Raw genomic sequence first — 11909 nt, forward strand, 5'->3', positions numbered from 1 at the left:
TTGCAATAATGCCAACCACCGAGATGTTGCCAGGTTCGATCCCGTGGGTTGACCTCGATTGAAAAGAGTATTGTCTGTAGTGCTGTTGGTCAGACTTGGCTATTTGTGACCCCAAGTCGATCTTTTAATATCAGAGTATGCCAATTTATCTGATTTCATTTTTGAAACGGCTCTTCATCAAATTGGCGCAAACAATCTTACCCACTATTTTAATATCATTTCAAAATTTATAATCTATAAATTTATATATGTAGAAGTTTGATAACATAGATGTCGCTCCAATAACGACATTATTGAAAAATATAGAATTGGGTCTATCGGCTATACCGCCTTCCAACTGCCTATTTATAAATAAATTATTAGGCATTAAGTATACTCAATAATTTGAACAGCGGCGGTGTATAATATATGGGCATGGAATTATTTTTTTAATTTTTAAATGTTTTTTTTTATTACTACATTATGTTGACAATACATTTTATATATATTTTAATAGCTACTGATCTAGTGATCATTTTCTATTTTACAATTTTAATTTAATTTTGTTAGTAATCATAGTATTATATTATTCTAATGTTAATGTACAACATAATAGGAAAAGAGCATGAAATGAAATGGGCCTTTTCTACCAAAATTTACAACTTACGAATAATTGTCATCGTTAACAATACGTTCGTAAGCCAAGAATAAATGAAATTAATACATATTTTACAAAGGATTTTAAAATAGTACCTATTTAATTTCAACAACAGTGTTTCAAGTAGGTATGTATATATGTATACATAAATAGTTAATAAATAAAAAAAATATGATGATAACATTTTTACTTTACATATGTAAATTCATAAAGACGGTATAACCAGTCTTTATAAATATTGACACGGATTACACGACCCATGTTCAATGCATTTTTACTTTATCTATGTACGTAGTAACAATAGATGAAATTTTGTGATCATGCGAAAATTCGAACTCGAGATTTTGACTGATTCGAACTCAGAATCGATTACTGATCACGTTTTCAAGATCTAGAAAAAATGTGTGTGTGGCTATGTATTTTGGTGATTTTTTTAACATAATTCGTCCTATCGAACTGAAAATTAGTATCGGGTACTGAAATTCTTATCGATATGATGCAAATTTTTAAGTTGACCGGAAATGGTACCTCCCCTTATAGGCATTCTCTTAAGTTTTTGAATTCAATTATCTCCCAAACTACTAACCAAATCAGATTGAAAAAATTTTATACCCTAATATTTTTTGAATATTTTTACCTGAACCGAAATTAGTACTTTTACTCGAGAATCGAGGTTTTTTATATTTTTCTCAGAAGCCTTTTGGTTTATTGAACTGAAATTTAATATCTAGAAGTTTAAACCGTTTTTTTATGTATAAAATTTGGTAAGCATCCGTCAACCAGAAGTGGCAGTTTACAGTTATATTTTTCTTCCACTATTTTTTTCGACCCCTTAAACATGTGTGCTCTTCACGAAAAAGTTCAAGTATAATTCTTGTATCAATGTGAGGAAAATAAAAAAAAATGACTAAATTTAATAAGCCGGAAGTGGGATTTTTTCCTCTTAGAAAAGTGAAAAATGTTGTGACCACGATTCTTTCTACACCTCTGAACGTATTTAATTAGTGTTTTTCGGCCACACGTTTCAAATATTAAATTTTACAAAATCAATATAATTTTTAACGATTAAATGAAACCAAAATGTATATTAAAAATGAATATTTAAATATTATTTTATTTAAAAAAAATTCATCAACCCTGTTCCGACCGAGCAGTTGCGCCTTACAGAACTGTGTGCTTAATGACGTAACATCTTATATATAAATAGGGGTGGATTTATTTTTTAATTCAAATACAGTTACAGTTCCGAGAAGCACTCACGAAAGCTCATTCGTGTAGTCCTGAAAAAAGTTTCCGTTTTAATAAAGTGCCGAAAATGATTTGCAAATTACCAATGTCTCATTTCTTATGCGTAATTTTGTTGTCAACAATCACATTTGACTTGCTTGTTTCGGCATCTAAAGATCGTTTCAATATTTATAAAGGTTCGTATATAACAATTTCATATATGTATGTAGAAATATATTATCAATATTTAATAAAATATTCTGTTTGTATTCATCAAGGAACTGACGCGGAAGAATTGTCCGATTTACTTAACCCCGATGAAGAATCCAAAATATCATGTGAGTGAAGGCGTTTGGAATATATATTTTATTTTTATTATATTCTAGAATTAAATTGGATATTTATTGCTATTTTTTAGATTTTTATCGAACTCCACAATTAGGAGGAATCGGTACGCTTCGAGTGGGTCAAACTCCTCCAGTCGATTTTGGGAAACGAACCATAAACCGATTCAAAAGTATGTTGATTCAAGTAAACATAATGTGTTCATATAATATTAACAAAACAACCCTTTCTTTCAAGATTATATGTTGGCAAAAGAAAACCAAGGGGAAGATGACGTTGGCAAGGAAGAAATAGATCCATTTTTTGGTTAATTGGATACGTATTGATGTTTTATTTTTTTAAGCATGCTGGAGAAATGGATAGCAACCAAAAATATCATTCGTCACATATTCCTATATAAATATATATGTATGTATGTAATATAAATGTTTGTAAAATATTATTCAAATTAAAAAAAGTGTATTTCAATGATTGTATAGTGAGTTGTGTCAATTGAATATTGTGAAAAATAAATGTAATTAGTTCAAATAAATTATAAAGTATTTAATTTTAGCATAATATAATATTTGTGCATTAGTGCCGCTACTCATTTTGAAGTAATATATATGAATGTATGTAGAAAAAGTATAATAAAATAAAAATAAATAAATTAAACAGTTTTTTAAACAATTAACTAAAAAATATGTATTTTGATTTCATAATAATAATAATATGATATATATATATATATATATATATATATATATATATATATATATATATATATATATATATATATATATATATATATATATATATATATATATATATATATATGTATATATATATATATATATATATATATATATATATATATATATATATATATATATATATATATATATATTTATATATATATGTATATATATATATATATATATATATATATATATATATATATATATATATATATATATACATATATATATATATATATATATATATATATATATATATATATATATATATATATATATATATATTTATATATATATGTATGTATATATATATATATATATATATATATATATATATATATATATATATATATATATATATAATATCGCTATTCTGTGTGTCTGTGTGTGTGTGTATCTGCGATAACGCTAGCCGTACTATAATTGTCGATTCGATTCGACATACATATGTACGACACAGCTAACACACTGCCAATAAAATGTACGAATATAATATCGAAAGAAAAAAGCTTCAACAGATATACATATATACAGTTTGCTATCAATGTTTCCTCTGGGCAAATTAGTCTCTGAGCATATTGAATTCACATTGAAAATTTATTTAATTAATATATTTATTTTATGGTGTTTTATATTGTTTATATGTTTATATTAAATCTAATATATAATTTTTAAAGAGACTTTGTATATATGTATGAATGTATGTAACCTTCGTTCGTTGGTTCGTAGACGACACATTCAATTCATATGTGCCGATTCAACTATTTTCGATTCAAAAGATTCGAAGTCCCCGGGGGCGAAGTCTCCGAGGGTGAAGTCTCCGGGAGTGAAGTCTCCGGGGGCGACGGTGAAGGCGCCGGGGGGGGGGGGGGCGCCGGATTCTGGTATACATATAATTTCGAAAGAAACTTAGTATACATATACATATGTTTGTTTGTTTGTGACAGTCTAATAAAAAAACAAATGAGTATTCAAAGAAATTTATATAAAATAAAACTATTCAAATAAATTTAATAAAATGCTTACTATTAGATTAGTCATGTTTAAGCGGTTTATATTACAAATACCGAGCGAAGCCGGGTAAAACCACTAGTTAACTATATTTAAAAGTTATTTGAAAAAAATACGACTGCGTGCGGATCGAACATAGAACCGACACATTTATTTTTTTATTTATTTTATTTAATAACTTAATATGCCCATGCGATGATATTTCATCGGGTACAACACTAGTGTATATGTCACAGTGAAATTATGTATATTTTAAGTGAAAATATATTTTCAGTGAAATTACAACCAGTTAAATTTTCAAGGTTGGTTTTATTCATTTAAGATTTGATTGTTAGGGTTGATATTATTTAAGGGTTAGGATAGGTAAGGTTAAATAAGGGTTGGCCCTATTCATTTAAGATTGGGTTGTTTACTGGTAGGTTAAATTTATAGAGTTAAATGTTGTAAATTCATTGTTTGATATTTTTTCAATGCTTGAATTGGTGAAAATATGTATATTTTCACTTGAAATATGCATTCACTGTAACATATGTATGTATATAAAATTATAATAATAGATACATTTTATGTTTTTGAGCATGTTCCCCTTTTTGTAGTGATACATTATGTATTAGAAAAAATATCACAGGCACAAATTTTTTTCAATTATTATTTTCATCGACCTCATCGCATTACGAAACACAGTGGTTTTGTCAATATAATTTGTGCTATGTATAAAAATAATATGCAATTAATGACCACTTAATGTAAATAGCTCAGTATTTTTTTTCCATATTATTAGTTCGAAGTGCATGTTTGACGAGCGTACAAATTAATATGAATAATAAAAAAAAGTTCTCATCATACTTCATTATTAAATATCACAAATCTTATATTATAAAAAATGTGGTGTGTTTAAACGGACAATTGTTGGTTTGATTAATTTCGACCGCAGCCTTGACGATTAGTATTGTATCTTGAACCTATTTATAGTAGTAAAAACAGTAAGCACCAGCAAGTCGTTTCACTGTCGGTAAGCCATGACCAAGACGAAAGTTTTTATCTATTGCGTTTGTGCAATTTTGCATTATTGCATTGGGGATGCTCCCGAGGTTAAAACATCTCAAGGTGCCCTCAAAGGAGCCTACTTTAATGCTATCCATGGAAAAAAGTATGCAGCCTTCATGTCTCTACCATATGCTCAGCCGCCAATAGGACCATTGCGATTTAAGGCAACTATCCAATATGAGACAACAATCTTAAAGTGTGAATTACTTCAAACAATATAATTTTCAGGCACCTTTTGAAGCTGGGTCATGGGAAGGAGTCAGAGATGCCAGCCAAGACGCTCCAACTTGCGTCCATAACCATCCATATTTTAGAAGCAGTGTAATCATCGGCGTTGAAGATTGCCTTTATTTGAATGTTTACACCCCATCGGTAAGTATTCAATCGTCATTTCAGTAATTACAAGTGATGAAATAGGCACATACTACTCAATCCATATTTTTAATTAATAGGAATTTAAAGAGAGCTCCCTATTGCCAGTGATGGTCTTCTTTCACGGGGGTGGATGGATGATGGGAACTGGTAACAAAAATCTATACGGACCAGACAATCTTATGGAGCGAGACATTGTCCTAGTCGGTGTCAATTTTCGGCTGGGTAAGTTTAATTTGAAATGTAGTAGAGATTGCAAGAGGATTTAAATGCTCTTCACGCTTGGTCGTTTACTAACCGTTTGCCTCTTAATGTCTCCAAATGTTACTCTACATCTATGTATCATAGATCTATCCCTGACCGTACCCTGATCTACTGTTAATCTGGGTTTTGCTTTTCAGAGTGACCTAAGGTTCTCCAATCACATTGATTATGTGCGTTGCTCAGCTTTAAGGATGCTAGGGTTTATTTTTCGCAATTCCTGACATTTCTATAATCCTACTGTTCTGAGGCTGTTGTACAATGCTCTGGTCTGGAGTAAGTCTCTATGATCCGGTCTCCTTCAGCAAAAACTCAATCTATTAAACTTATACTTATACAACGACGCTTTCTCCGACTTATTTATATGAAGGAAATAAATATGGGATTTACCCATATTTATTTCCTTCAAGATTTGTCATGGGTATGGTTGACTACACTCCTCTCGAACACAGGAGGAATATTGCCCTCATCAAGTTCTTGTTTTCTATATTTAGAAGTTTTATCTCATGTTAGTCTATTCTGGCTGAGATTGGCCTTCATGCTCCAGAGAGTTTGATCTGGACCCACCATCGTCTTCTATTTTGTATTCCTCTGGCAAGAACTGTGGCATATTTTAATTTTCACATTTCTCGAGGCTTCCGTTTCTTAAATTTCACTGGATGGTGCCATTGACATTTGTCATAGCTCTTTTCATTCGCTGCACCGCTTCCTCGTTTACGGGGGTCGCGACCAACTGAAGCAGTTAATAGTTGACAATTTTAACTGTTGACTTGGCTGTTATTTATTTCTTAAAAGTCTTCTGTAATTCAAGGGTTTTTCTTCTGTTCTTAATCTGTTTACCATAATAGTCGCTTTGGAGCAATCTATTAGGCGAGTGTGCATGATTAATTGATATAAAATGAAATAAAAATACATTATTTAATTAAAATCTTATAGCCGCACTTGGATTCCTGTCAACAATGGACGAAGCTGCTCCTGGAAATTGGCTATTCAAAGATCAAAATATGGCTTTAAGGTGGATTAAAAAACACATAATACACTTTGGTGGTGATCCAAACTTAGTAACGATATTTGGAGAAAGCGCTCATCACCACACGCTATCTCCAATGAGTCAAGGTCTGGAAATACTACTTTTTATGGTACCTCAAAAAAATATATTCACCGATAACGATTCAATATAATTATCTATTCCAGGACTTTTCCACAGAGCAATACTACAATCTGGTAATGCACTATCCTTTTGGGGTGTCTCAGAACCCGGCCGTGCACAAAGACAAGCTAAGAAACTTGGCAAAATCATGGATTGTCCTACTGACGACAATATGCAAATGATAGAATGTCTTCGTACTAAAGATGCCAAAGACATCATAGCCACTGATAAATTATTTTATGTAAGATATGGTTTTAAGTGAGGACTCTAATAGTAAAAAAATCCAAAATTACCGTAACCTTTCGTTAATTGTATGTGCTATACGTGTGAGTATTACATGTAATAATAAAAGATCAAAAGCTAGTTTTGAAATTTATTAGCTGTGGAAATTTACATTTCGAGCTCTGGTTTTAAGTATTGGACCAAAGCTAAGCTGTCACATATTTAGTAACGGTACACAATTTTCAGGATTGGGACTATGATCCAATGATTCCGTTCAGACCTGTAATCGAGCCTCCTAATGAAAATTCGTTTTTGTCTGAAGATCCAAGGGTTTTATTTAAAGAAGGTCGTTTCGCTCAAGTTCCAACAATGCATGGAATCAGTGAAGGCGATGGATGCATCAGGTCTGCCGGTGGGTACTAAACTGTATAAACAATATACATTTGTGTTCAATATTGCTTTATATTATAAATTCTTTTTTATAGCAATTTTTGGCGTTCCTGGATTGATGGAAGAATTCGGTGAGAAGTTCGATCTTTTAGCACCAGCTTCCTTTGGATACGAACTTGCAAACGATCCTGCTGTTATTACCGCAGCTATCAGAGAGTTTTATTTAAATGGAAATACTATCAATATCGATACGATCATGAACACAACAAATGTGAGATAATTTTTCAAGTTTCTCCGCTTTGTTTGTTCATATTTTAGAATATTTATAATTTCAGATATATACTGACTCGTATTTTACTGCCGGCTTGGACGAAACGTTGATTTTGTCACTACCGAAGGCTTCAAATCCAGTGTATTTGTTTTTTTTTTCGTTCATAGGAAGAGTGAGTTTAACCGTTCCTTTTGGTGATTCCGTTCGAAATTATGGTATAATTCGATATGCTATTTTTATTTCACTCTAGTTGTTTAATATTTTTGTTTAATAACACTGCGAATTAAATATTTCAGGAACTTGTCACGGCGATGAAATATTATATTTATTCAACATGGGGGGTTTTCCAGGACTGGAAGGCCGAGAAAAAGATGTATCAGATGCGTTCGTTACAATATGGACGAATTTTGCCAAGACTGGGTATGTTGTGCAACACTTCAAACTTACATAAATGCATATATGTAAATATTATATATCATAGTTCCCTAAAACCTTATTTTAAAATAGAAACCTACATATATACGTTCCATATTTTGCAGTGATCCTTCATCGCCGATTCGCGAAACTAAATTGGGAAACATACCTTCTTGGCCCCAGTTGGACGCATCCGGTTTGTGGAAACACGTCGAAATTGGCGACAAGTTAGAACAACATGATGATCTCTTTAATAACCGAAGAAATTTCTGGAGAAGTCTTCCTTTATGGCAGAAACAGCATTCCGCCATTTATGCATAAAATGACAAAAATATCATACATGTTTATATAATGTACATATACATATATTTAAGTCCAATGCTGCACCTAAGAATAAAAAATAAATAAAAATTATAGAACATTTGAAACAAACATTAGGTACATAATTATGTAAATTGATGTATATATTGTATACGCACACATAAATAATAAAAAAACGCAAAAATAATAATTGCTTCAACTACTTTGTGTCATGTCATGCTCATTGAAAATAATTGTAGTATTAAATTAAGTCTTGTAATAAATAATTAAAACATTAAAACTTTTCGTTTATCATTTTTGTTGACCTCATTGCATTAAAAAACATAGGGGTGGTCGTAAATGACTTAATAATAATTTGTTATCCATGAAACAAATAATACATAGGTACAATCAAGGAGCACTTAATGAAAATAGCCTAGTATTTTATTCCATATCATTAATTCCTAGTGCATGTTTGGTGAACAAACAAATTATTATAGCTAATGTCAAGAATTATCATTTCAAATTACCATATAAAATATATTGTATTATAAAAACTACTGTGCGTATAAATGGACAATAACGAATAAAGGTTCGTTTACGTATCAATTCCATCGATTACAATGGTAGCCTTGGCGATTAGTATATCTTAAGCCGATTCATGGAAGTAAGCTCAGTACAAACCATCAAGTCATTCCATAATCAGTTGGCTATGACTAAAACTAAAGCTTTCATCTTTTGCTTTTGTGCAATTTTGCATTATTGCATTGGGGATGCTCCCGAAGTAAAAACATCACAAGGTGTCCTCAAAGGGGCCTATTTTAATACTATAGATGGAAGACAGTATGCAGCCTTCATGTCTGTACCATATGCTCAGCCGCCAATAGGACCATTGCGATTTAAGGCAACTATCCAATATGAGAGAACCACTTTAAAATGTGAATTATTTCAAACGATATCATTTTCAGGCACCTATCGAAGCCGGAGCTTGGGAAGGAGTCAGAGATGCCAGTCAAGATTCTGGAGCTTGCGTTCATAACCATCCATTTTTTAGAAGCAATGAAATCTTCGGCGATGAAGATTGCCTTTATTTAAATGTTTACACGCCGTCGGTGAGCACATGAGCTTCACTTCATCAATTATTGAGTTCTGAAATAGACACATACTACTCACTCAATATTTTGATTAAAAGGAGTTTAAGGCGAGCTCCCTATTGCCAGTGATGGTCTTTTATCACGGAGGTGGATGGATGATGGGAACTGGTAACAAATTAATCTACGGACCAGATTACTTGATGGAGCGTGACATTGTCCTAGTCAGTGCCAATTTTCGACTGGGTAAGTTTATTTTGAATTGGGGTAATAGAAATTGCAATTTATCGTCATATATACGTATAAAATTTAAATATTATACAATCTTATAGGTGCACTTGGATTCCTATCAACAATGGACGAAGCTGCTCCAGGAAATTGGCTATTCAAAGATCAAAATATGGCTTTAAGGTGGGTTAAAAAACACATAATACACTTTGGAGGTGATCCAAACTTAGTAACGATTTTTGGAGAAAGCGCTCATCACCACACGGTATCTCCAATGAGTCAAGGTCTGGAAATACTATTTTTATGGGTACCTCAAAAAAATATATTCACCGATAACAATTTAATACGACTATCTATTCCAGGACTTTTCCACAGAGCGATATTACAATCTGGTAATGCACTTTCATTTTGGGGAATCTCAGAACCCGGCCGTGCAGAAAGACAAGCTAAGAAACTTGGTAAAATCATGAATTGTCCTACTGACGACAATGTTAAAATGATAGAATGCCTTCGTACCAAAGATGTCAAAGACATCGTAGCCACTGATAAATTATTTTATGTAAGATATGGTTCCTAGTATTATATCAGAACTCGTCAGTGACCCATTTTGTAACGGTACCCAATTTTCAGGACTGGGATGTTGATCCAATGATTCCGTTTAGACCTGTAGTTGAACCTCCTAATGAAGATTCATTTTTGTCTGAAGATCCAAGGGTTTTATTTAAAGAAGGTCGTTTCGCTCAAGTTCCAACAATGCATGGACTCAGTGAAAACGACGGATGCCTCAGATCTGGCGGTGAGTAATAAACTAAGTAAATGGTGGATATTTTAACTAATTTTCTGTATAAATAAATATTTTACAGCAATTTATACCATACCTGGATACATGGAAGAATTCGCCGAGAAATTCGATGTTTTGGCACCAGCTTCGTTTGGATACGAACTTGCAAAAGATCCTGCTGTGATTACCGCAGCTATCAAAGATTTTTATTTAAATGGAAATACTATTAATATCAACACAATCATGAATTTAACAGATGTGAGTTTATTTTGAAATATGAACAAACATGCTCTGTTTGTTCATACTTTAGAACATTTATAATTTCAGATATATACTGACTCGTATTTTACTGCCGGCTTAGACGAAACATTGGTTTTGTCATTACCAAAGGCTTCAAATCCAGTGTATTTGTATTTTTTTACTTTCAAAGGAAGATCGAGTTTTTCCGCTCCTTTTGGTGACCCTGTACGAGATTATGGTAATAATTTGGATGTTGTTTTTATTCAATTTTCGCTACTTAATATTAATACATTTTTTAAATAATATTTCCAATTGAATATTTCAGGAGCTTGTCACGGCGATGATGTAATATATTTATTCAACATTGGAGGTTTTCCAGTTCTAGAAGGACGAGAAAAAGATGTATCAGATGCGTTCGTTACAATATGGACGAATTTTGCCAAGACTGGGTATGTTGTGCGACACTTTAAACTTACATAAATACATATTTTAAATGAAAAAGTAGCTATATCATAGTTTTCCACAACATTATTGAAATAGAAACCTATGTACGTTTTATATTTTTCAGTGATCCTTTATCGCCGATTCGCGAAACTAAATTGGGAAACATACCTTCTTGGCCCCAGTTGGACACATCTGATTTGTGGAAACATGTTAAAATTAGCGACAAGTTAGAACAACACGATGATTATTTTAATAGTCGAAGGCATTTCTGGAGAAGTCTTCCTTTATGGCCCAAACAGCATTCTTCCGTTTATGTATAAAATGAAAAAAATAACTTCTCATATTTATATAATGTACATATAGATATATTAACGTTCAATCCTGCACCTTATAATACAAATAAAATGAAAATTTTCAATTACTCACACATATTGTAGAATATTTGAAACTATATATTGTATATGCACAAATAAATAAAAAAACGCAAAATTATAATTCCTTCAACTACATACTTTGTGTCATGTTCATTGAAAATATTTCTAGTATTAAATTAAGTCTTGTAATAAATAATTAAAACATTTAAACTTTTCGTTTATCATTTTTGTTGACCTCATTGCATTAAAAAACACAGGGGTGGTGTTTAATGACATTTTACATAATTTGTTATCCATGAAACAAGTAATATATAGGTACAATCAAGGAGCACTTAATGAAAATAGCCTAGTATTTTATTCCATATCA

General features: G+C 31.5%; 4 protein-coding genes across 4 annotated transcripts in view; all 4 read left to right on the forward strand.

The window, feature by feature from the left end:
• The window catches only part of LOC143911195 (solute carrier family 25 protein Shawn-like), a 43445-nt gene that overhangs the window by 14804 nt on the left and 16732 nt on the right, over positions 1-11909 (forward strand). The gene's annotated exons all lie outside the window — the stretch shown is intronic.
• On the forward strand, positions 1893-2540 carry LOC143910192 (uncharacterized). Its single transcript, XM_077428563.1, has 4 exons — positions 1893-2061; positions 2143-2202; positions 2283-2381; positions 2447-2540. Exons 1-4 carry the CDS (start codon positions 1953-1955, stop codon positions 2518-2520), a joined length of 342 nt encoding a protein of 113 aa, XP_077284689.1. The 5' UTR covers positions 1893-1952; the 3' UTR covers positions 2521-2540.
• LOC143910398 (carboxylic ester hydrolase-like) lies at positions 4977-8405 on the forward strand. Its single transcript, XM_077428848.1, has 10 exons — positions 4977-5168; positions 5233-5390; positions 5471-5601; positions 6574-6753; positions 6832-7028; positions 7256-7421; positions 7495-7670; positions 7735-7885; positions 7967-8090; positions 8210-8405. The coding sequence occupies exons 1-10, from the start codon at positions 4977-4979 to the stop codon at positions 8403-8405; spliced, it is 1671 nt and encodes a 556-aa protein (XP_077284974.1).
• Positions 9097-11488, forward strand: LOC143910399 (juvenile hormone esterase-like). Its single transcript, XM_077428850.1, has 10 exons — positions 9097-9288; positions 9353-9496; positions 9577-9721; positions 9808-9987; positions 10066-10262; positions 10334-10499; positions 10567-10742; positions 10812-10962; positions 11050-11173; positions 11293-11488. The coding sequence occupies exons 1-10, from the start codon at positions 9097-9099 to the stop codon at positions 11486-11488; spliced, it is 1671 nt and encodes a 556-aa protein (XP_077284976.1).

Source organism: Arctopsyche grandis, chromosome 4, assembly GCF_051622035.1.
Source record: "Arctopsyche grandis isolate Sample6627 chromosome 4, ASM5162203v2, whole genome shotgun sequence".
In the NCBI taxonomy this organism is placed as follows: domain Eukaryota; kingdom Metazoa; phylum Arthropoda; class Insecta; order Trichoptera; family Hydropsychidae; genus Arctopsyche; species Arctopsyche grandis.